The sequence below is a fragment of the Natrix helvetica genome (genome assembly GCF_964273705.1).
Source record: "Natrix helvetica genome assembly, chromosome: 3".
In the NCBI taxonomy this organism is placed as follows: Eukaryota; Metazoa; Chordata; class Lepidosauria; order Squamata; family Natricidae; genus Natrix; species Natrix helvetica.
Window position 1 is genome coordinate 39,260,986 of NC_138549.1, and position 27,392 is coordinate 39,288,377.

Below are 27,392 nucleotides of genomic sequence, written 5' to 3' on the forward strand. Positions count from 1 at the left end.
ATAGTTTATTTGAAATATCATAGCTTTGTGCAACAGGTGAATCAAGCACAGGGTAGGCAATTAATTTTCCCAAGGAGTCACATTAGAAACTGGGACTGTTGTGGAGGACTGAACCAATAGGGCTGTGAAGATGCATAGGCATGTTCGCATGCATATAGATAAATTGGGGGGGGGGGGGACTAGTCGTATTCAATAGAAAACAATCCATGCAGGCTGGACAGAGACAGCCAAAGGTCAGGATGTAAACCAGGGGCCATAAAACATTCAGGTCTGATCTAGCATATGAATGCTGTGACTTCTTAAAGGCTAATACATGTAACACAAGTCTGTTTCATATAGTGGTTAAGGTTAGAAACTTAGAGGTCATGAGTTTTAGTCCTAACTTAAGCAAAATGCCAGCTTTGATGGCTTTGGACCAGACACTTTTTAAGAAGGAAGCAGCAAACTTCTTTCAAAAATCTTGCCAAGAAAATTGCAGGGAACTGTCTAGGTACTTGCCATGACTGATTTGAAGGTATGCATGTACACAAAAAGCCTTGTGATATGTTGGGCCACTTCATCAAATGTATGCATCCTGAAATGTCTTTCAACTAATAAAGTATGCCATGAATTTAGATGGTACAGTTTTGTTCACACGTATGTTGTTCACCTTTAAAAATTCATAATTTTAAGGCCTACACTCATGTGTTAAGATTGCACTCCTAAACAAAACATAAATACATTGGATTTAATTCCACATAAGTGTAAGTAATATAGTTCCCCTTGTATTTAATAATTTCTTCCTTCATTCCTCAGGAGCCACGCGTTTCATATCCCTGATTTACACACATTGAAACTTGTTTATCTAAAGATGATTTTAGCCTGACATCCAGGTAAGTGGGTTAGAGGTTTCTACAAGTGGCTCTACAAGTGGAGGCAGCACTGTGGTGAAATTGGCAGCCAGGAGAAAGATTCTGTCTGGTGAAAATCTCTCTGGAAAGAAGGAGAGATTGGGGAATTGCCCACTTGCATTCTGGAAGAGCTGCTCCACACAAGGAAATGACAGAAATTGAGATTATTGTGGTCAATTGCAAACTGGATGGCTTTGGAGCAGAGGGATTATCAATGCATTTTAACTGCTGTGCAGCTTTATGGATATATGCCCGGCACTAGTTCACTTTCATAAATACCATTGTATTTTATTAATTTTATTTATTTACAACTTTAGATAGAGATTTTGAATGGCAGGGAAGATCAAAGATTCTCGGTAAATTTCCTTTTGGAATTAAGAAGTGGAAAATGCTATCATAAAGGATTTTAAAGCAAAAAAACAACCTTAATGTGATTTAAGAAACTTTTAAACAAATGAAGGGGACTGTAATTTTAGCTAATAGAATAATATTTTTTCTGACAAAAGGATTTTTGAAAATAGCAAAAATAATTAAAGAAACAGACTGGACTTTCATGGGAATGCTGATTATTTATTATTCAGGAACGTACATACCGTGTTTCTCCGAAAATAAGACAGGATCTTATTTTCTTTTGACCCCTGAAATAAGCACTTGGCCTTATTTTCTGGGAGGTCTTATTATTTTTGAGGTGCAGGAAGCGGCGAGTGTGATCACCTCATGGCTGCTGCTGTGTTGCAATATTTTCTGGGAAGGCTTATTTTCGAGGGAGGGCTTACTTTAGCACATGCGCTCAAAAGCCCGATTGGGCTTATTATCTGGGGAAGTCTTATTTTCAGGGAAACAGGTTAATTGGTGGGTTTTATAAATGAAGAATATACAGGTAATATGAATTAAATGTGATTGAAATTACAAAATGTCACTTGAGATTAAGGTGTTAAAGATAGAAGCAAAACAGAAAAATAGGAATCCATAGATACACAGAAAAGAGCCATGGAAAATTATTTCAGTATTTATTACTATGATAGTAGTATTACATGCACATCAATGGAAAGATCCAGTACCATCTACTATGAAACAATGACTGGCGAAATTGACAGATCTTGTTGACATGGATAAACTACTTTGATTAAAAACAGTATCTACTTTTATTAGTAATTCTTCTAGATCTTTATGGTTTTGATTACTGACGGGATGGGTTATAGAAAGAAGAGAGTCAGGATGTAACTTTAGAGAGAGAAGTTAAAATATATTATGACCTATATGCTACCAAAACTCAAATTCCAAAACACTTTTGAGCAAAATAGTGCATCACCGGACAAAACTTTTCCAACCAAGATATCTCTAAGTAGGCATATTACAGAATGTGTCAAAACTGTGGGACTCATGACTCCCACATTTGAAATTGAAATTTGGCAAATTGTATAAAACCTTTCATGACAAAACATTATGATGTACAGAATATTATAAACATTTCCTGTGGTAACTCCTGAAGTTTGACAGTTCAGCACAAGCTACTCTCAAGGCAGATACATTTCTAAATATCTCCCTGAATTTTTAAGAACTGTTCAAGTACATCAGAAGCTGAGGTGGGGTTTTGCTGGTTCACCCCGGATCGGATGAACTGGTAGCGGCAGCGCCAGGAGGCTCCGTCCACCCACGCGGACAAGCAAACCGGTAGTAAAATAAATTGAAACCCACCACTGATCAGAAGCTTTGCTTTGTTCATCTGGCATTAAGGAATCTAATAAGAAAATATCTCTGAAATTATATTTCAGGCCACTGGTTTTTGAGCTGTATTTATAACCACATAAGAATCTTCAAAGCCTTTTCCTCATGTCTTTATATTTCATTTTATCTTACTCTTTTTTTAATATATATTTTTCTATTTTCATTTCGTATTGCACTTTTAGCTTTCTATGGGTTTTTTCTTTTTCTGTTTTAATTTTTTTTTGTAATTCTTATTATTGTTTTAAAACATTAACCCCTCCAAGACCTGCAGATGCATTAACCTATTATGAATGTATAAATATTGTATTAACCTATCCAATCTCCACAACTGTTATTATTTTATCTATAAAGTTCTTTACAGCTTTGGACTGTAGTTTCTGAAATAATGAGCTTTTTGATATGTTCTCCTGATGTCAAGTTTAGAGGGCCTGTTGCAGGGCCTCCCAAACTGCAATGTGGTTGTTTACGACTAAGAAGTAGCCTTTTTAGAAGTGATCCTCCAATTTTGCAATTCTCTCCCAGCTGAAGTACACCTGAGTCATCTTTGTTGTCTTTTTGATGTCAGAATGAAATTATTGTTACTGTTGCGCCTGTTATAATTTCAGGTCTTAAAGTGTATTTTTCTTAATTGTTTAAACATTTTGTTTTTAACTATAATTTCAATTCTTAATCATAAATTATTTAAAGATTTATTTCAATGGGGAGTGGTACCAACATAGTTAAATAAAGAAGTAAAAATAAAGAAATATTCAGAGAAGAACTTCAGTCCTTTTCCAAGGAGATGCAATAACTTTACTTCTGGCAACCCATTGGTAAAATTATTGTATTTAAAATGTAATTATGACATGAATTTCCAAACCAAAAAAAAGCAAACAAAAGCATTATTTTATTCCTAGTATAAGTGATAAAGCATAAGTTATACACTATAACTTACATAAAGTTATATACTAGTTATGGAATCAGAAGAATTTTTATTTTATTCCTAGTATAAGTGATAAAGCATAAGTTATACACTATAACTTACATAAAGTTATATACTAGTTATGGAATCAGAAGAATTTTTATTTTCAATCTATGTGCATATTGTTTCTTACAGACATTTGTTTCTTGCAGAAGTACGTACTATCCTCCATTGTTCTGCAAGATTAGTTGTTGACTGTCTTGGTGCTAGGAACGGGAAAAAGTACAAGTTTCTGAGCCCAGTCCAGCATTAATTTACAATATAGAAGCGTTTTGCTCTTTCTTGGAATTTCCTTTATTACGACAAAACATATCTAATGCATTATATTATTTTGATACATATTGGCTAAAGATTATTAAAACTCTCGTGTTTATATAATCTAAACCTTTACAGATAGAAAAAGGTAGTATATCAGTGTTAACCATAATCAGAAATGCCAATATTTAATATAAGATTTTTTAGATTTTATATCCATAGTTGAATATAACGTTAATGAACAATTGCAAATTACATCAAAATATTTGTTGTACAGAACAATAAAGGTTTTTGTTTTAAGTGGAATATTTAATACTGAGGTTCTTAGTGTATTGTTACTTACTATTCCTTGAACATTTGCCAATATCAAGAGTTTTGCGCAAATGATGCCAGCACTTTGCACTCTGGACTTCTACTGTGCTTGCTCTTCAGTCAACTGACGAGATTAGTAAGTTCTGAAACTTACCATTATCATTGACAAATCTTATCATAGACACAGTTCTGTTGCTGCCGCAGACCTTCTCCTCTGCCTTTCTTTGCATATTCTTTCTCCCTTCAGACCTTCTTTCTCTGCTTTTCTTTTTCCTGTTTTTCTTCCATGTTGCCACCTTTTATGAAGTAATGGAGATCATTTTGAAAGGGCTAGAAGTGGAGGGAGGAACACAGAGGCCACATGATCTCTATTTACATGTGTTAGTAATCATTGTTGAATATGGTTGTGCTATTTTGTCAGTGTCTTAGTGGCTAGAAGCAAGATGAATGGATTCCTTCTCTGGCTTTGCTGCCCATTCTACCATCTATAGCCAGCAGGGAAACATTCAGTAATTAGGGCACTGTAGCAGGAAACAGTGGGCCTCACTTTAGGACTTTAGGCTGGTCAATCTACCAACTGCACCCCATTTGAACAGTTGCTAAGTTAAAATAATGTGAAACAAGTGAAAGAGAAGACCTCAACATGGAAATCATGCCAACCCAAACTTATTCCATTATTTGACAAAATGACTAAATTAGACCACCAGCGAAATGCTGTGGACATTGTATACTTAGACTTCAGCAAGGCATTCAACAAAGTTGACCACAAGCTACTTCTTGATAAACTAGAAAAAAGTGGGATAGATAACATTGCCAATCCGCTCTCACAGGGAGGGCCTTCTCCTGGTGCCGTCCACGAGGCAATGCCAACGGGCGACACCAAGGAGTAGGGCCTTCTCTGTGATGGGCCCAACCCTCTGGAATGACCTCCCCCCCCGATATTAGAACCACTACTGACCTCCGCTCCTTCCGACAGAAACTGAAAACACACCTGTTCCGACTGGCTGGTTTGGCATAATTTTAACGTTTACCTCCTGGCATACACATTCTTACTGGTTTTTAGAGGGATATTGTTTTAAATTTAACTTGATATTTTAAACTTTTGTATTGATTTATTTATTAGCTGTACAGTTTGGCATATTTTACCCTCCTCTTATACATGTATTTATATAGTTATTTCTACGTTTTAATCTGTTGTATTTTGGTACGGACTGTACACCGCCCTGAGTCCCTTTCGGGAGAGGGGGCGGTATATAAACGCTAATAATAAATAAATAAATAAATAAATTGCCATCATATGGATTTGTAACTGGCTGACAAATCATACTCAATGAGTAGTCCTTATTAGTACTACATCTACATGAAGGGAAGTAAGCAATGGGTACCACAAAGTTCCATCTTTGTTTCAATACTCTTCAATATCTTCATAAATTACTTAGATGAAGGAATAGAAGGGGAACTCATCAAATTTGCAGATGATACTAAGCTGGCAGGAATAGCCAACACCCTAGATGACAGGCTCAAGATCCAAATGGATCTCAACAGACTTGAACATTGAGCCCTATCTAACAAAATGAAATTCAGTGTAGGGAAAAGTAAAGTCTTACATTTAGGCAAGAAAAACCAAAGGTATGCATACAGATTAGGCAAACCCTGGCTTAGTAACAGTAACTATGAGAGGGATCTTAGAGTCCTAGTGGACAATCAATTAAATATGAGCAAGCAGTGTGTGGTGGTTGTCAAAAAAGACAATGCAATCCTAAATTGCATTAACAGAGGGATTGAATCAAGATCACATGAGGTACTAATACCACTCTATAAAGCCTTAGTAAGATGACACCTAGAGTACTGCATCCAGTTTTGGTCACCACACCATAAAAAAGATCTTGAGACTCTACAAAGAGTGCAGAGAAGAGCAAAAAAGATGATTAGGGGGCTGGACGCTAAAACAGTTGCAAGAATGGGCATGGCTAGTCTACTGGAGAGAATGACCAACAGTGACATGATAGCAGTGATCCAATATTTGAGGAGCTGTCATAGGGAGGAGGGAGTCAACCTATTTTTCCAAAGCACCTGAAGGCCAGACAAGGAACAATGGATAGAAACTAATCAAGGAGAGATTCAACCTAGAAATGAGGAGAAATTTTCTAACAGTGAGAACAATTAACCAGTGGAACAGCTTGCCTTCAGAAGTTGTGGGTGCTTCATCATTGGAAGCTTTCAAGAAGAGACTGGACAGTAACTTGTCAGAAATGGTATGGGGTCTTCTGCTTGAGCAAGGGGATAGACTACAACAGAGGTGTGAAACTCATAGCATTATCATGTGATGTATTGGGATATTTTTCCCCTTCACTAAACCAGGTGTGGGCATAGCATGGCCAGCATGTGACGCATCCAGCCCACAGGCCCGGAAGTTTGACAGCCCTGATCTACAAGGTCACCTCCAACTTTGTTATTCTGTAAATACCCCAAGAGGAGGAGGCTACAGATGCCAATGACTGTAGTCTGAATAGGTTCTGTATAGTTGGATAACAGAAACTGACCAAGTGCCAGGGAACTTAGTGGATTGGGAATTGCCTGAATCTACAAACACTGGCAACAAAGCAGGAAAAGCCCATTTCCTCCTTATATCACACTTTTAAATAAGGCATAGAGCAAACAATCAATTTAGCATAAGCAAAACATCAAAATATTGGAGGCAGCCCATAATTCAAATTGTCATACAATGAAATTCAAAAAACAAACATTTTCAACTAATTAAATTAACCATTTTACAATAATTGAATCAGTGAAGCCAATTCAAAATGTAACCCCATCTCCTATTAAAATACCAATAAAAGGATTCAATTAAATAAAGAATCCATAAACAACCAAAGATGAAGGCATTATTCTCCAGGCACTGCAATGAATTAAAGCTAGACACATTTTGGACTCATATTAAAGCTGTTTAGGAAGAAGATATGAGGATAATGTTCTATGGGCCAAGGACAAAAATAGGTATTGTAGGACAAGAGTCTGCCATAGTGAATGGAACTGGAGACATAGTCTTAATCTTCCCTGGAACAATTTTGTTCTGTTCAGATGGCAGAAGAGTAATCAATTGTTTCTTGCAGAAGTACATATTATGCAATTTATGTAGCCCAAAATTTAGAATGGACATCTCAAAAGACCTTTTACTTACTTTGCTTCTCTTCTTTTTAGTCTGAGTAATGAATTTAAACAAAATACCTGTGTGGGGGTGCATGCCCCAGCATACATGCATGTTATCATCTACTACCCAAATGAAAATGTAATCAAAGGAATGGCATTTCATTTCCCAATAAAGGTATAACCAGAAAACATATTACTCCTTTTTGCTGAAACCTCATTTTTATCACTTCATTGGGTGATGAATGTTTTCATTTCTTAGTTTGCAAGGCACTGCACAATGTGGGCTTTTTCACAACTCAGTACATTTTTCCCCCATGAAGTGGGAACGGGATAGATATTTGAGTAATATGGTCCAATTTGAGTGGTGCTGAGAGCATTCTTTTTATAATATAATTTCCCAGGCAGGCTGGCTTACTTCATTTATTTATTATTACTGATTTGAAGATCATGGTATGTTGGTAATCATGTTGCATGTATAATTTTCCTTCTGTTAATTTGTTTGATATAATAGAAATAAACAATAAAAGGAAAAATAGAATGAGTATAAAAGTTGTGTTGTTAATCACACAAACAAAGAAGAATAGCGCCTAAAGATACTTGGTTGAAGGGTTGTTGTTTTTTGGCTGATTAAGAGGTATTTCCTGTCATTCTAGTTTAAACACTTTTATCTAACTAAATGGTTCAAAATAAATCTCTCTGTCTGAATATTATAAGAGCATAAAACTATTTTTCCTAGATGAAACTATTTCTAGATGAAACTATCAATTTCTCAAGTTCAGGTTAGGATACTGGACTCTCCTTCATTGGAATTGTTTAAATTAAGGCTCATGATTATCAGTTAGAGATGCTATATTAATGGACTCTTATACAGTGGGCATAGAGGCGATTGAATTAATTGGATTTTTAAGACTGCCTAACTCTGCAAAGACTGAGTGGTTTACAGTGTATGAAATACATAATTAAAAACACTGTTAAACACGTACCCCATGGACAAAACAATGACATTCAAAAAGACTCCATAAGCACCCTTAGACAAGGCTGGGCCAGGGCCAGGTCCTAAGAGAATTCTGGAGAGCAGATACACGATTGCTTCCAGTTCCTAACTGCTATGATTCTAAGCAGGGTTTTAAAGAAATGTATTGAGGTTGGGATTTCTTTATAATTAAGAGACATTTCGATTGCATTATAGATAGAAATGTTTTGTGTGTACTTTGGATTATTTCAGATCAGAAGTGAACAAAAGTAAATTCATGCATCTTCTGAATTGGTCTAATGCAGAAATTGCCCAAATGTGAATTTTTAGTTATGGTAAACAATACATCATTTTTTAAATTTATTATTATTTTTAAATATTTTCAACTTCAGATTTTATAAACACTTAAAGAAAATGGGTGTGTTATCTGTCTCTCCTTCCCCCAAAGTTCAGGAAAAATCTGCTGGTAGCCCTGGTGAATGTTGATAGGAGGAGCGAGGAATCTCATTCTTCAAATGAAAATAATAATAATCAGATCATCAGATAAACAAAACAAACCCATTGTACCCATTGGCCTCTGCTATTTATGTATGCATATTGAAGATCAGTAGAACATATGTTAGGCAAGACAATGCGTTGATGATTCCCTGGAATATTTTCTCCTCACCGGCTCAGGGAAAACTTTGGTGACCTTTGAAGCTGAAATTGAATAAGGTTCTTTTGGCTTAATGAGTTTTTGGACTCCCGTTCGTTCTTTTTCTACAATCTTTAAACTGTTTCCTAGAAAGAAGCCTGGTTTTCACGGGACCTGCTTGTCTAAGAGGAGAAAAAAACTGGTTAGTGTGATGACTTAACACATACATAGCATTACAGTTAGAATTGAGCATTTCAGTCATGAAGGTCCCCGTAATTTGCGCGTGAGGCTTGCTTTGCAGAGACACCTCAGCGCTAAGAGAGCAACGGCTCCCGCCCGTGACAATATTTTGCCTGTGTCTAAGCCCGACACCGGTCTGCATGAGCATGACGTCATGGTGCAACGCCATGATGTCATGGTGCAGAGTGCGGGCCACTTACTCACTCGCACCGTCGCGCCGTTTTCCGACCCCGCCTATTCTTGCGAGGGACTGCCGAGAGCAGAGACTGGGTTCCTCTGCCCGCACTCAGTTCATCTCTGCCACTTCTCTTGGCTGTCAGGGCAGAGACCCCTCGGTTTTATTGAGGGGACTTCTAGTGCCAGAGGGCGCTGAGAACGCAGCAGCGAGCAGGGAGCAGCAGCAGCAACCAGAGCTGGGGGAGGAGTTTGTGATTCAGGGCGGATCCCGCAGAGCGGCTGCTGGTTGCTGGCCGGCTTAGAAGAAAGAGGAGAAAGGAGGAGGCTGGCCGAGCAGCTGGGCGTCCTTGGTGCTGGCACCGTCGCCCGGGCATGAGGATGGCTTTCGGCGCAGCAGCGGCTCCAGGAGATGGGGGCTCGCCGAACCCCGGTCCCGCTGCGGTCTCTCTGGGCTTGAGCGTGGCTGTGGTATCCAGCCTGGTCAATGGCTCCACGTTCGTGCTGCAGAAAAAAGGAATCGTGCGGGCAAGAGGACGAGGTAGGGCCCCCTGGTCCCAGTCCCTTTCTATGCTTCGGGTTGCACCACAAACGCTCTGAATGTCTTTGCAACAGCTAGCATCCTCTGCGTGATCTCCTCCCACTTGGCCGAGCCCACCCCGGCTTATTCGTACGCCGCCTTTCCCGGAGCCCCTGCTTCCCTGGCACGGAGGTCACCCTCCGGGAGCGATTCATTCAAAATATCTAGCAAACCCGGGCCTCGCGACTGCCTTCCCCGATCAACACAGTACTTACAGAGGTGTCGGACTACAACCCCCAGAATTCCCAGTCCTGCCGCTAAGTTGGGGAAGCCTGCTTTAAAACAGATTGCTTCGTTCCAAGGCATTATCTTTGGCTTTAGGCAGTATCAGACCTAGGTATTTAGCATGTCCATTGCGAATACACCTTGCATTCCTTCTCCGGGTTGGGTCGGGGACACAACCACCACAAAGGCTAACCCTTCAGCTCTTCAATCCAGCCACTCCCCCTCCTTTATTGTTTTCTTCTTCAAGTTTGTAATGATATCTGTACTTTTTCAAAAGTCCGTGCTCTTATGGTCTGTAGGCATTTGATTTGCAAAAGGATTATAACTGAGCCATGAAGGCTAAATAAAATCTCCCATATGCCAGGGCCAGAGGTTCAGATAGCCTTTTCAAGATTTCAAATGTGATTTGTCCCTTATACCAGCAGATGCTGTAGCGTATTATCGACTCAGTTTAAGTTTGTACTTTGCATTTATAATCTGAATTTATGTTTTTTTTTAAAAAGAAATTAACACTGAATGGTTTCTTATAGAATCACTGAGTTTGGACAAATCAGTTTACACCAGAGTTTCACAAAGTAGGCAACTTTTAAGACTGAATTGCCCAGAATTCCCCAATAGCAATAGCACTCAACCATGCTGGCTGGGGAATTCTGGCAGTTGAAGTTCACATATTTTTAAATTGCCAAGTTTTAAAAGCATTGATTTAGAATGTCAGATCTAATCCATTCAGAAATCCAAAAGCAAACATGCTAGGCAGATGGTTACCCAGCTTCTGTGTGAATACATCCAATGGAGACCCATCACCTCTCTAGAATAATTGATTCCACTTTCACTTTGCACATGCTATGAAGACATTTACTTGGATTCTGTCTTCCTGTAATTTAAACTAAATTTATAATCTAGATTCTTATAAAGCAATAGACATACCATATCATAATGCATTATGTAGATCTTATCATAGTTTCAGAAATGGTTTGCTAAGTGGCACATAGAGGACTTTGTATTAGCAAAATATATAGAATTCAACCAGTACTTCCAAAGGGCTCTATAGCAGTTTGCACTTTGATCTTTGGTAATGATCATTATGTATCTTCAATATAGCAAGCATGCAGGATCCCAAATCCACATTTAACTGTATTTCTGTTAATGGGCCGTTTTTTACAGGAAGCAATATGCAGGACCTTTATTATGTATTGGAAGGAGAAGTTATAACATTTTACATACTCAGTAATTTTTAAGTTCTCAAACATAAACCTTATATACTGACTTGATTGGCATAACATTTGAAGTCGTGGTTTGGTTTGATTACTGACTTCTCATAAACTATAGATTAAATTGTGGTCAGCAAAGTATCTTAGCCACTAGTTATGCAATGTAAACAACTTTTAACCACATCCAGCATGCAATCTAAGCCCAGCTTAGTGCTTATCTTGCAGTTAAACAATTGTATGACTCTTCCAGGAAAATGAGATGGGATAGAAACGCAATATCAAATTATAACCACATATGCAGCAGCATCTCTGTTGTTAGTGCTTTGTTAATTCTTGCTGACGTGAATGTGTTATATCCAAAAATATAATTAATGGCATTATATACAGGTACAATATCAAACACACTGGGCAATATAAAGTTGAAACTGATTTGTTTTCAGGTATTTTATTCTTGAAAATCTCCCCTTTTCATAATTGAGATATAGGAATAACTCAATTAGCACAGAAATATCACATAGCAATTAAAAAATAGAAAACTATGTACTGTTTGTAAAAGAAAAGATCTCTTTGTTTCCTGGCTTCAGGAATTCATTTTACTTGATTTGTACAAGCAGCTTTATTTGGAGCTCATCCTCACCAGCTGACAGTATTTTGTACTCGTCTAGCATGTCTAGTTTGCATTTTCCACAGTCACTTGTCATAAATTCATGTTCCACTTTTGCTCTGTGTAAACTGTTTGAAACAAAAAGCAAGATTAGGTTTTTAAAGAGCCTATTTGGTTCACTTGTCATTGTTTTTGTTTTCTTTTAAAGATTATGAAAGTAACAAATGATATGCATCAGTTTTTGTCAGGCCTTTTAACAAAAAGAAATATAATTCAGAGACTAGCAAGAACATAAGAACCTGCTGGATTGAAATTTAACCCAGCATTTTGTTTATCATAATGGCCAATCAAGTTCCTCTGCACTTTGTAAGTCTTTTCTGAACATAGAAACACCCACTCTCTCACTATTACTATCTTGCATTTGGAATGCAGAGAGGCAGGGTCCCTCAAACCCATCATAAACATTGAGTCTTCAAGACATAATAGATCTATTCTCCATACACATCTTTAGCTTTCTTTTAAACCCAGTCAAGTCAATGGAAATCTATGTAATACATTATTCAGGTTAATCATCCATCCAATACATTCTACTATACTTTTTAACTCCATCGATTGGATGATTTCTTGTCCTATTGCCTTGACAGAGGGGGAAAACAGATTAGACTAATATTAACAATGTCAATTTTACAAAGAGGGGATAACCATTCACATTCATGCAGCCAGAACTTGGATGAAAAGTGAAACTACTTCTCTGTCTCCTTCTCCTCCCCCTTCTCCTCCTCCTTCTTCAAAAAAGCATAATCCAGTTGCCTTTGGAAAAAGTAAATTTGAGACAACCATGACCTAGATGACTGAGAATCTCTGTAGGCTTTCAGCTATTCACATTAGTTCACATTCATATTGGGCTTCAATGCTTTTCCTTACTGAATACTTACAATCTGTTATTTTTAGTGCTCAAATACGGAAATCCTAAACAATGCAAATTTTGGATAAAAGGTGGAAGTTGGGTTCTGATTACCATAGGTAGTACTGAATTGGCAATAATTGTTTGTGCTTTCCAAAATACCTTTCAGTGTTTTCTGTACTATATTAGATTGAGGCACAAAATGGCAGTTAGGCGGATGTACTTGTAGAACTTCCATCTCCATTACTGGTTTTATTCATTTCTGTAGAAGATGAGAACTGATTGCCTCTTGAAAAGGCCCACTAAGATTACAAAAAAATATTTCAAATCTTAGAAAGAGGTGTAATGGTTATGTTACATTCTACATGTAACAGACTATATATGCATTTTTAAGCAGTTCAAATTCAGCTTTTGCATATATATTGAAGGCATAGGTAAAATATATGTTTATTGTCATGTCTCATTTGATGAGCCTCAATATTGACGCTCAATTTCAAAAACTATTGTGGTTTTGAAATATTTTAATCCTAATCATTTGATTTAGGGCAAGGGTGAACCATGTGCATATCTATTTTCTTAAGAGTTGGATTATTAATAACCACACCAGAGACATGACTGATTATCTTCATTGGAAGCAAACTATAAAAAAGTAATACTGATTATGATTACACTCATGTCTGTACAAGATTTGCATTGGTTGATGCACCCTAGTTAAATAATCATGTAAGGCGGTGTAGTGGTAAAGTTAACATGTTGTTGAAGCTATAGAAAATTGTATCTATAAAATATATATTATTTAATCTGATTATCCAATTTTTGATTTTTCACCTATCCAGGGACTTCATATTTAACTGATATAGTGTGGTGGTCAGGTACTATTGCCAGTAAGTATATCTTCTATATTTGAACAATTTTACACCTTAAAACCATATTGCAGGACTATACTGTTCTATCCAGATGTGTTAGACAACAATTCTTATGCATATGATGAGCAGTGATGATCATAACTCTGGTCCAATATAACTATATAAAGGAAAGCTGCTGACATGCTCAGTCTAGCATATTTTGATATAAAGATACTGTTTCATTAGTATTTTTCGTGATACTTTTCTTGTTGGTAACATTTTCATTCATTTCACACAACAGGATACGGTGGCTTTGGCTAAACTGTATATCTCTCTCAGGCAACATAATTTGTACAAAATTGTTTTTATCCAGGGGAACATCTGTGGGGAGAGTCAAAATCTATATGATTTGCTATCTAGCTGTATTGGGTTATAATTGCTGGAAATAATTCATATCAAAAACACATCTGGAGGAACCAGACTGGAGAAAGTTGAATCAGAATGTACTTGAAATCATCTTATTAGACCAGTGGTTCCCAACCCGGGGCCTACGCCCCACAGGGGTGCAATTTGATTTTTAATGGGGGCAATTTGAACCTTGTTTAAACCAAGTTAAATGGCCTTTTAAGCTTCCTCTGTTTGAGTTCACTTTTTGAGTAAAATAAGAATTATATTTCATGGGGGGGGCATCAGGATTTTAGAGATGCTTGGGTGGGGCATGGCCAAAAAAAGGTTGGGAACCACTGTGTTAGGCACAAAAATGTATGGGCAATGCATAGATTGTTTTTCTTAACAGTTACAGTTTTCCAGTCACATTTTCTGAATAAAAAAAGTTGCTTCACTAAAGTTAACCTCAACTTCTTTTATGAATTTGTCCATGCAGTTTATTAAGCAGCAATATCACTGATATTCCAGTGCTTCCACTGGATTTTCCAGTGCTTTTTTTTTTTCTAAAACATCAGTTTGATTTCTGGTCAACAGCCTTGGAATTTTGTGGTTTCTCCCATGGAAGTACTAATCAAGAGTACTTCTGCTATCTTTTTCAAAATTAGTCAAGTTTATTTAAATGCTGTCATCTGGAAATGAACTTGTGAAAACAACAACAGCAACAAAAAACCTAAACATGATGGGTGTAACAATTTAGATTGCTTGTAATTCATTTGTTTAGTTGATGATATTATAATCCTATGTAAACATAGATCAATTTGTTGACCTACAGATATATTGCAATTTCAAACTTTCCAATCAGGGTTGCCTTGCAGGCTTGGAATGCCCCCAAAATGTAATTCACACACTCCTGGAAAGCTGAAATGAGTTGCTAGGAAATGGAACCTTCAGCTAGCCTAAAACGTATTGAAAATATATCAAAATACTTTATACCAATGCAGAGTAGGACTCATTTTAGTTCAATATCATCTACACTGCCACTGTTTAGGATTATTTACCAGGAGAAGGCATCACATTTGCATCCATAACTTTAAAATATAAAATGGAAATAGCACTATACCTCCAAAATAAACAAGTTAGTGAGGTCTAAGAATAGTCAATGCGATTTTGTAGGAAGATGAAAATAGTAGCCATTGGTATCTGCAGAATGGCACATGATGTCAATACATTATGACATCTTTGCACAAATGGCAGGAATAAAAAGCTGTATGTCATGTGCATTGCTGGTGCAAAATACCTAAATCCATGCTATTTACATGCCTAGATGCATAGCCCAGAAAGTTTTCCATCATGTTGTACTGATATCAGTCTTGATGTTGCTCACATATAAAGTGCAGTGTCCTAACCTTTTCACTTCCCCATTGTCTAGTTTATCAGGGTTTCAAAACAAGGGGCCAGAAGCAAAATCAGAGTGCTCTAAACACAGCACTGTTGCTTCTGAGTTATAGAGTTATGGATGCTCAACTTTTCCCTTCTCAAGATCCAAACTTAATGGCTTATTAGCCAGCTATACTCACCAATTGTCAAGGTTTCTTTTTTGGGGTGTGTGTGTGTAATAATATAGTGTTGAGATTTAGATATGGAAATATAGTGATTATGGCTTTAATGACAGTGCCATCATTCTTGCTACTTCTTTAAGGCTAAAAGGAAAAAATACCTCCTCACTATTTACTAGTTTTTCTGCCCATGAATATAAAGGACAATCATTCTAATTAATTAAAATGCAGCCAGAGAAACACACAGCAGGTTAAAATAGGAAGGAAATCATAAAAAATAAAGCTGCCAAGCAGTGAGGTAATAAAGCAATGCAACACCGAAAACCCTGCTGTCGAAATCAGTTGTTCCAAAAATAATGAAATGTTTTGTTTTGTTTTCTGTTCACATATTTGTGTTTTTTCCCCACAGTGGCACTTGGCCAGATTGGGAATTTCTTAGCTTATACTGCAGTTCCTACTGTACTAGTGACTCCCCTTGGCGCACTTGGAGTCCCATTTGGGTAAGGATTTTTTCCTATTCTGCCTATTTTCCTATTTCTTCAAATCAGACTATCCATCTGACTACCTATCTTCTACACAACTATGTTATTTTTTTTTTTGCAATTTTTTTTTTACTAGTAGTGGCAAAAGTATTTCATTTCTTTCATCTGTCCTAGTCATTTGCTTTAAAAATGACCTAGTTTTTTTCACTTTATCTTCCCTTTTGATCCTTAATTTAAGGAAAAGATATTAGTTGTTTTTTAGATTTCTTTCTGTCCTTTGAAATGTGCAGATGCTTTTATTTATTTATTTTTCAAAGAAAGGCATTTTCAAAGGTTTACTGTGAACATAGATTTATGTTTGCATGCCCAGAATACTGAAACGTAAAATATGTAAACCTCTAAACTACTCAAATAAAATGTCCTTGGATTTTCAGAGATTCTGGCTAAATGAGGTGCATCCTTTGAATTTTTCAATTAGTTAACTCTTGGTGTTACTTCATGCTGTGGAATTGTATCCAGGGCTAAAAACTGATTCAATCCCCAGCAAGTTACGGAAAGAAGACAGAGTAATACTTCTAGAACTTTGCCTCAGCTATTGTTTCTCAAATAAATATTCTAGTTAATTTTGATATATTATATTTCTTTAGGGCATTTTTGTCACAAATGGCAATGTCCTCTCTCTATCCAAAGAATCATGAAGTTACCCTCAAGTGCAGATGGTGTCTTTAAAAAAGGTTTTACATCTCTGATGCTGCATAAACATGTTGGATCTGTTAAAAATATATACTGTATCAGAAGCTGCAAGAAATGTTCTGATACTTTAAAAAATGCCACATGTAGTTTGCAGGAGAGAGCCAGTCAGAGTATTTTTCAGGGAAGCACTCCTTTCCTAACTTGCATTCCCGCTTGCCAGACCAAACTCAAGTGTTGAAATATATCCCACATTGCTAGCTGGGGAATTCTGGGAGTTGAAATCCACATGTCTTAAAATTGCTAAAGCTGAGAAACACTGGTTTAAACCAACTAAGAAAATTAACAAAGACTGTTGAATAATTTCTTAACCTTCAGCAGGGACATCCACAAGAGTAATCAAACTGTAAAGAAAGTGGCCATAATGAAATGATCTATCTTTATGTGCATCATGAAAAAAAAGGTTAGGGTTTCCATCACGCAATTGCCACTTTGCTTTTTGGAAGTCTCCTTTGTGGAGAGCCTACCTTACAACAGAGAACACCTGATTCAATTTTTCTCTTTGACCGTCTCTTTCTTAGGTCTATTTTAGCTTCCTATCTACTGAAAGAAAAACTGAATATTTTGGGCAAATTGGGCTGCCTCCTGAGTTGCGCAGGTTCTGTTGTTCTCATCATTCATTCTCCAAAATCTGAAAGTGTCACCACTCAGGCTGAGCTTGAAGAAAAGCTTACAAATCCAGGTATTTAATTCTTTGGGTCATCCATGTTAACAAGTAAATCTGAGTCACAAGACAAAACTGAAAAGAAGTGTAAGTTGCTCCAACATATAATGTTGGCTTACTTTGTATTTCCTGCTGAACAACTTTTTGTTGCCAAAGGAATGCATCAATTTTTCTTCGTCTTTGATTTTTAATTATGAAACTCATTTGCTCCACTGTCCTAAGCATAACTATCTTTTTTTTTTTACTACCGTTGGGAAATAAGTTAGACTTACAGGTTTCTCAATAATTACAGTATAAGGCAAGAATAACATAAAAATAAAAAAATAAAATTTAAAGAAAAAGTTACGCTTAAAATAAGCTTATTTTCCTATCTGGTAAAAAATTTTATACAATTAATTAAATAATAAAGATTGAAATTAATTGTACTTCTGTATAATTTCAGTCAATGGAATTTAAGCAGTTTTATTACTTTGGGGTTACAATTAAGTACTATAAATGTATAAATTCAACTGAGGAAGGCTGGAAATTAAAATAATAAATAATGGTTTTGGATGTAAAATTATTGTTAGAAATCATAGAATAAAGGAGAATATATTTTCTTGTAATTATTTCAGTGTACATTATACACAAAAGGAAGCAATCCACTGGCCTCTTCCAAATGTGTTGGGGATTACAGCTCCCCAGATTCTTAGCCAAAGACCAAGATACGTAGCTGGAAATTCTGGAAATTGTACGTCCAAATTGGGGAAGATCTAAATACAACATAGCTGATTCAGTGATGAGCAAACCACTGACTGCTTCCAAGAGTAGGCATGATTAATAAGCTGTTTGTAATTATCAGAAAATGATAATATAAATTACGGACTATAGTTTTGTCTTCCTGAAGAAATTAAAAAATAAACTGATGGTCTTATGGTTTCGAACAATTTCCAGATAGAGGAGGAGACAAAGATACCACAAAATTACATTGCTTAAATATGCCTGATGACTGACTGGCCCATGATAAATAAAACATGGGAGATAATTTAAATATGCTCTGCTGTATTCAGTTTACATATAAACAGAAATATGCATTTCAAAAGATCATTTTTTCTGAATCAAAAGCTTAATTTGCCATGATAAATTAAATAACAGACTATCAAAAGCAGGAGCATGATTTAGGATTACATACCATGGTTTGATTCAGATGGAAAACAATGACTTAAGAAAAGGAATGAGCAGAAAACCCTGACAGTACTTCCAAATCAGTGGTGGGTTTCAAAATTTTTTAGAATCTCTTCTGTAGGTGTGGCCTGCTTTGTGGCCATGTGACCGGGTGGGAGTGGCTTGTCAGCCATGTGACTGGGTGGGAGTGGCTTGCCAGCCATGTGACTGGGTGGACGTGGCCAACTTGTAAAATGTGGTGAAACTCACTTAACAACGCTCTTGCTTAGCCACCAAAATGTTGGCTCAGAAACTCTGGCATTTGAAGCACATAGGTCTTAAAGCTGTCAAGTTACAAGACCCTTGCACCCCTAACCCTTTAGAAAAAAAACCCCAGGGGTGTTCAAACTTGACAGCTTTAAGACTTGTGGACTTCAACTCCCAGAATTCCTCCTCCAGTCATGTTGGATCAGGAATTCTGGTATTGAAGTGTGCAAATCTTAAAGCTGTCAAGTTACAAGACCCTTGCACCCCTAACCCTTTAGAAAAAAAAACCTCAGGGATGTTCAAACTTGACAACTTTAAGACTTTAAGGTTTAGATAGGACTCTTAGAGGCGGGCAGGGCAATTGGTGAGCCAGCCAATCAGTGAGCAGTGGGCGGGGCAAGCGTGGTGCGGACGGGTGGGGCGAGGGATTTGGAACCAGTTCTAAACGGCACTGTAGAAGAGGTTACAACTGGTAGGAACCCACTCTGTTCCAAATGTAGTCTTTCCAAATATGTTAGTGTATATTGACATGCCAGCTGAAAGATAAAGGGCATTGCAATATAAAAACATTAAGATAGATAGAACTTTTTATTGTCCAAGTGTGATTGGGCACACAAGGAATTTGTCTCCAGTGCATATGCCCCCAGTGTACATACAAGCAACAAGTGATAAAACATGATCATAATCATAAAATACAATAATCATAAATCATAACATATAACACTCAGTGATAGTTATAGGAGACTAAATAATCAACATAAATTATAATAGGATACTAAATAAAAGCAATCAACATTAATCATGAGATACAGATAACAAAGTTATGGCCATAAGAAGCTAAGGGAATAGGGAATAGGAAAGATGAGAAGGATAATAGTAATACAGCCCTACTAGGTGATTGATAATGAAGTTTATTGCAAAATACAATTTGGAAAGTTATCTAGCTAAAGCCAATGTGAGTTGATGTCACTATATAAACAATGTGCAGTATGGATTGTGATATCTAGCATTTTGGGTATATAGCATATAATATAAAATTGTTTTCAAGAAATATCATTTTGTTGAGCTTAATTATGCTATTATATTCTCTTTGTTTTTCAGTATTCGTGGGTTACCTCTGTATTGTGCTTCTCATGCTGCTTCTACTTATCTTTTGGATTGCACCAGCCCATGGACCCACTAACATTATGGTTTACATCAGTATTTGCTCATTGTTAGGAAGTTTCACTGTGCCTAGTACAAAAGGAATTGGACTGGCTGCTCAAGATATCTTTCACAATAATCCATCAAGTCAAAGAGCATTGTATCTCTGTTTGGTTCTGTTAGCAGTATTGGGGTGTAGTATAATAATTCAGTTTAGGTACATAAATAAGGCACTGGAATGTTTTGATTCCTCAGTGTTTGGTGCCATCTATTATGTAGTATTCACCACTCTTGTCTTGCTGGCCTCAGCAATTTTGTTCAGAGAATGGAGTAATGTTGGTGTTGTTGACTTCTTGGGGATGGCTTGTGGGTTCACCACTGTATCTATTGGAATTGTTCTTATACAAGTCTTCAAAGAATTTAATTTCAATATTGGTGATTTGAATAAGCCTAATATGAAGACAGATTAAATTCTTAATGTTCAAGGGAATTGGGTAATCCAGAGAATGATAGTGTCTTCAATTTTTAGGCCACAGAAATTATAGCCTTTAATTTCTAAACTTTGAGAATAACACGCCTTTCATTCCTTGCTGGAATATGTGAAATGAATTAGTGTTCTTAATTCAATTTCTTAGGACTATTGTCATGCTTTGTATCTTATGGTATCAAATGATTTTATAAACCTCATAGCAAGTAGGAGAAGAATCGCATCACCACAGAAGCTGATGTATTTCTTTATCTTTAGGAGTATCTATGTAGTATAGGATTAAATTATTTTGGTCTATGAAGAACCAGGAATCTTTTCAAATGGTTACCCAGAATCTTCTGGTTACGTGAATCAACTGTCAACATTTGTGTTTGCAACTGAGCAGGTGCCATGAGTGATCAATAGCCCTTTTAAAAAATGTAGATATACTTCAAATACTAGATGGGTTTTCTTTCTATTTACCTTCACAGTTATGATTCGGATTTCAGTATTTTTCCAGGTGTATTTGAAGATTCCACAACAGCTGCTACAGACTGTGTGTTGATATGGTTTGTTCTTTCTCTACCTTTGTAATTTGGACCAATGACATAACTATGTCCAAAACTAGGGCAGTGTGTTTATAACTTAACATATGTTTCATCTCATACCAGCTCACAAAGTTGCTCACAAATCTAAGTAAATGCAGCACTTAGTTGACAGCTACGCCTCTTGTTCACATGAATCACTTAATGTATGTCAACATATTACATTAATCCAGGAACTTTTATTTAATATAAAAGAATGTGAGGAATGTGTTAGATCTTTCTACCATTTTTGGTAGATCATTTGTAAACAGCTGGAAACTACTTCAGTGCCTTTTGTATTCTGATAAGATCACTTTCATGGGGCGGTTCATGTTCTCTAATATTTGGGTGTCCTCGTGCTTATCAATCTAACAAAGCAAAGAGACACTAATACGATATTTGAATTATTATGGGGTAACTTCTATGCACTTCCAACTGGTGTTTGTTTAGAACAAAAGTATTCTATTACAGTAGTATTCAATTATGTTCCATAGAAAGTTTTACCTAACAAATTCCAGTAAACTATTGTGTAGCATCTTTTGTCAGCTTTTGAACTGGCACTTTTAGAGGCATTATAAAGGAATTTGTAAGAGAAAAGAAAAATGTTGTTTGATTAAGGGAAAAATGTCTAAGTGATTCTTCAGCAGGGCCTGGAAATTGTTGTCACTCACTTGAAAAAAAAAACAATGGGGCTTCTGTTTCCACAAACCAGTTTCTCAATCTTGGCAACCTTAAAAAGTATGACCTTCAACTCCCAGAATTCTGGAAGTTGAAGTCCACACGTTTTAAAGTATAAAAACCTCAGTATAGAAAATTGCTACGTTAAAAGAACATTTTCTGATTCAGAAACTAAGGGTTGTCTTTGTCCTAGGTAATTTGTTAGATTTGATTCAATAGATATGATTGCGTTTCCAGGTTTTCAGTATTACTTGAATTAACTTAGATTTGATTCAATAGATATGATTGTGTTTACAGGTTCTCAATATGACTTGAATTAACAATAGTGAAGTCTGTCATAGAAATAGCAGTTTCATCAATGATGGGATTCAAATAATTTAACAACCGGTTCTCTGCCCTAATGACCAGCTGGGTATGTGTGGCTGGGTGGTCATACGACAGGGTGGGCATGGCCAACTCAAAGTCACATCGAGGGGTGCTTCTCCTTGCCTGGCCTCTCTTGACCATGGGGATGATGCAACGGTTGCAAGTATAAAAAACGGTCATCTCACTTTTTTCAGTGCCATTGTAACTTTGAATGGTCGCTAAATGAACTGTTGTAAATCAAGGATTACCTGTACGAAAATACAAAAAGCTTCTTTGCTTACAAAAAGCTGCCCTAAATACCAATCATTAGATTTAAAAAACCTGCAAGCCGGAATTACAAATCAGGAGGGTGCCAGAGCACCTTGGAGAATTAAAATAGTTAAAATGCAATGATAACTATCAGCACCCAACTCTTGCTCATAAAGTGAAACCCTTTAGCAGAGAGTCATTTAAGCACTCCAGAAAGAGCACAGCCAGAAGAAGCAATCCTTAGATCCATGTGCACCACTTAAAGATACCAGCTGGTCTCACTCCCCTCAAAAGATATCCTAAGGAAATCATCCAGATTTAAGGAAAGATCACATGCACTCCAGAAAGGCAGTAAAAAAATCAGTGTCAAGCTTGCATCCTGTCTCTTGGAAGTACACATCAAAAGGACAGTACCAGGAACCACTAAAACAGTGAAGAAACACCCACTTTCCCAGATAGAAAAAGTAACCACGAGGCAGGCAAAAATTCAAACACAATACAAATAATTAAATCACACCTGTTTAAATCTTTTAAAAACTAAAACACAAGTCTTGTCTGGGTCATTGCCAGAGCTCATACCCCAGGCAAGTTCAAATGTAAACACTTAAGATAAGCCTAACTACAAAGAAAGCAATTAGCCCTAGAACAGGGGTGTCCAAACTTGGGAACTTTAAGACTTGTGGACTTCAACTCCCATAGTTGGCTGGGGAATTCTGGGAGTTGAAGTCCACAAGTCTTAAAGTTCTCAAGTTTGGACATCCCTGCCCTAGAATGTAGCAAAAGAGCAAACATAGTAGCTGTTGCTTGTTAAACCAATTACCAGAACAAATAGACACAGGAACTATCCAGATTTCTCAACCCAGTTTCTTTTCAACAACAGAGATTAACCTTTTTGCTTCCAAACAAAGCTAAATAGGAAAAATTATCCCATCAATAAACACGGGATTAAACATCACCAAGCACAAAATTAAACTTCACCAAAAACCAGTTTCAGACCAAAACTCAGAAAGGGTATGTAACTCACGTTTGAATGTCAATCTTTCTAGCTAGCCAAGAAGCCTTGCTGAATGTCACTCATCTTGATTTCTTGTCATTGAAAGCTTCTTTCTGTCAGCGCTGATTTGTTGCATCCCAGCTGGAAGAATGGGAGTATTTCCTCCCAATATATATATGTAAAAAGCTTAAAATAACCCTTCCCCTTTAAGAAAGTCAAGCTCAGCAAAGTACCAGCAAAGAAAAAAACTCGATAGAAGATCCTGAGGTGACAGTACGTCTGCCAAGAATGTAATAAGGGTTAAGGGAGAGGCAGTTTCTTTAAGCAGGGCAATAAAAAAACAGGCTAGAAACAACACCAGAATGTTTCCTTCCTGCCTTCCTTACAGGATTAGCCCTGTAAAGTGGAGGAGGGGGAGGAGATTTCTTCCAACAACTGATTATCCAAACTGCTTAGAAAATTAACAACCGGTTCTACCTAATAGGTGCGAACCAGTAGAATCCCACCCCCGAGTTTCATGTCAGTGTTAAAGATGTACTATATAAATAGGTACTTTGCCAGATCAGGTTTTATTTATTATTCTGTATCCCATTTTGTTGAACTTGTAAGCATGCGTTACTTTTTAAAATCACTGCATCTGAAACTTCTGAATTCAGGAGGCACATGACCTGGAAATATTTATGAAGGGAATGAGAAACAAATCATGTACCCAGTTCAAATTCTGCCCTTATATACTTTGGTACGGCATGATGCAAGTAAAAATATTGACACTTGTGTCATTATGTTGTGAAACATTTTATCTTTTGGCATCATCAAAGTTAGGAACAGACTCCAACTAATGTCACAGGTGTCAATGTGCACCTTCAAGCATTTTTAAGCATACTTTATCTTCACAAGTAGTTTCAGACATTATTTGCAGTGCAGCCATAAGGTTGTACAGAATGGCTGCTTTTCTCAATCAATATAAGCAATCATTGTAGAAATCTTAGGATTCCTTTTAAATTCTGAAAATTACAAATTGGAGATGACTTTCCAAAATAAGACAGCTGACTAGACATGCCTTTTTCATGTTAAGCATAAAGACTGACTTTATGTATGTACAGTACGCATTTTAAAAAGATTAAAACCCATACTAATAGCTAGTTGAACACTTGGAACATTAAATATCTGAGAATGCATTATGGATGCAGCCTGAATGGGGCTTCTCATTTCCTATAATGGACACCATGGGAAGGAAAATGCATCAGAATGTAGCCAGTCATAAAACATCAATTTAACAAAGGGCAACAGGGATTCATTCCGTTTACCACATTGTGTTGTTCCTACTACTCAAGCGGACTTTTATGGTTTTTATGGATGGGTAGACACGGTTCAGAACAAAGCATTGGCCTATAGTCACCCACCCATTTTTATTTTCTGAGAATACCTGTGAGGCTACATATTGGACTCAGAGAAATTTCTTTGGAAGTAAATCATGCTGAAGTCTAGCTTTCTTTTAAAACAAAACACAAACATATAGTCAGATGGGCAAAGAGCCTACTAAATACCAATGGTACGAGTCCATAGACAGACTGGCTTCTTCCTCCCCCCATTGGAATGATTTAGACATCAAGTCAAGTTTCAACTGGACAGATCCCTTTCACCCTGTACATATGTGGAGTGGAGGAAATGCATGCTGTAACTTCAACATAATGGCAGTCAAAAATAACTTCTGAGGCAGTCTTTAATCAACACTTAATGTGCAAACACTGGTTTGGCTTGCTTATTTATTTATTCATTCATTCATTCATTTAAGAAATATTCATTTTGTCTTCTCCCAAATGGTTTTAGGTAGCTTACAAGGCAGTCATTATTTCTGAATGTCATGAAAATCTTCCTGCAATGTGTGGCATGTACAGAGAGGCTAGAAGAAACACGTTAATATGGAGGAGATAAAAATGTTTGAGTCTCTCCGATTACTTGAAGAGAGTTTTGCTTGAGCTATGATCCATTCGCTAGGTATCATGCATATCAAAGAAAATTCTGAATTCTTACAGCATTTTTCTCTAACAAGTTGGTATGGGTTTTAGCTCCTGCCCTTAATCACTATTCATATTCATAATCAGTATTATTACTCAAAACTATTTTCCAATATTACTTTTTGAACAAAATATGCTTGAAAGTCACATTTTATTGTAGGTTTTCAGTTTGGGTGATTTCAGTTTTGTTTTCTTTGACATATTAAGATACATGGTTTGACTTTTATAGAAATTATCATAAATTATACCTTATTATTTTTCCCTCTGTGAAGAAATACCTAACCTAGCATACTGTATTAATGCACATTTAAAATTGTATACACATTTAAAATCTTTCAGCTGTTCTTTATTGATTGAGGCATTTACTAGGACATCTTGGCTGGGATAACTAGCATTTGTTTAGAATGTTAAGAAGGATGTTACTATCCTCCAAATAAAAGCTTCAGGGCAAATATATATTTGTAAGCAGTGTTACAATTTAGAAGTAGTTTTGGTTTATATGTATATAACATTAAAGAGTAGAATCTTGTTCTGACAAGTTAAAATGTTTTAGGAAAACCAAGCTATTAGTGTTACAAAATCTTGATCTAAAACAAACTACTAGATGACACCTACCAGCCGCCAGCCCTAGCTATGGCAGCAATTAATTGAGAATCAATTGACATCGTAACACATTGCACTAAACCACATATATAGTTAGTTTGGCTTTGGCTTCATTTGCATGAACTAGGCATCATAGCTTATACAATAAACTATGGTGAAGAAAACTGTGGGTATGTGCCCTTGCCATCCAAATTTCTTCGTGCTGCTATTACTCTTCATGAAGGCATTATTGATAGAGAAAACTTTTTGATAACGATGACATACATATTATTTCGTGGTTTAGAATCTTCGGTTTGACTTTGATGCCTTTTAAGTTGAGACAGCTTTATAGCTAGATTCCAGAAAGTTGTAATGTATATATTGGCATTCCATGTAACTTATATCTGTAGCTTCTAACTTTTTAGATGATACATATAGAAATACTTATTTTTGCTACTTATTTTAACAAATAGTATTCTTTTTCTCCCTTTTAATTCTCTCTAGAATTGTCATCAATAACAATTCCATTTCCTGATTTTTTTTAATGTATCTTTTTTTGTTAATATTTTGCTATGTTTTTTAAGATGCAGTGATTAAATTATTATAATTTTAGGTATGGTATGCCATACTGGGCAATAAATGTGCTGGTATCTCTTGAACTTTGGTCTTCCTTAAATCTCAATATACCTTTGCTAGGATATCACTTGATTCATATACACTGGCTACATTGATCACATTCATCAGGAGCAAACCATGCTTGCCTTGTTATGGGAAATGTGAGTCTGGCTTATATATAATACTACACAAATTTGATTGTTAAGGCAGAAGAGAAGAACTAAAAAATCACATTCCCTGCAGTCAAAAGACTTCTGCATTATCATAATTTGTAGGCGGGTTGATGATAGAATTAAAACTTAAAGGAATTCTAATTCATGTTTATTTATCCCGAGTCCCTTTCGGGAGAGGGGGCGGTCTATAAATACGAATAATAAATAAATAATAAACATGTTTTAAGTGATCTGTGTGGAAAGCATTATACTACAATCAAGTACAATCTTAAAGCATTTCATTTTAAAGTATAATGATTTACCAAAGACGCTTTAATTCTCTTGAGTAGTATGTTCCAGAGTTCATGTATGTAACAGCTGATAGAATTCTATTCAAACACATAGATCCCATAGTCAAATTGTATATTTTATTGAATTCTGAAGTGACCAGAAACTAGCATAACCTGTACATGATTTTTCCTGCCAATTTAAATATATTATTCAAATCAATGTTCACTCTTATACTAAAATATGCATAAAAGTGTCATGTTTAACTATATAGAAGCCTATGTTCACTTGTAAACAATTTTACAAGGTTAAATTTGTTTAC

General features: G+C 36.4%; 1 protein-coding gene and 1 long non-coding RNA gene across 2 annotated transcripts; one reads left to right on the forward strand and one right to left on the reverse strand.

Annotated features, from left to right (window-relative positions):
* Positions 1-3,727: 3,727 nt before the first annotated feature.
* Positions 3,728-9,479, reverse strand: LOC309389738. The gene is made up of 3 exons (XR_014174996.1): positions 9,344-9,479; positions 8,937-9,085; positions 3,728-4,442 (listed from the first exon to the last, which is right to left on the reverse strand). It is a non-coding gene; the product is annotated as an uncharacterized lncRNA (long non-coding RNA).
* Positions 9,480-9,564: 85 nt separating this feature from the next.
* NIPA1 (NIPA magnesium transporter 1) lies at positions 9,565-26,674 on the forward strand. The gene is made up of 6 exons (XM_081948440.1): positions 9,565-9,858; positions 13,678-13,725; positions 16,039-16,129; positions 17,383-17,543; positions 20,037-23,072; positions 23,199-26,674. Exons 1-5 carry the CDS (start codon positions 9,693-9,695, stop codon positions 20,546-20,548), a joined length of 978 nt encoding a protein of 325 aa, XP_081804566.1. The 5' UTR covers positions 9,565-9,692; the 3' UTR covers positions 20,549-23,072; positions 23,199-26,674.
* The last annotated feature ends 718 nt before the right edge of the window (positions 26,675-27,392 follow it).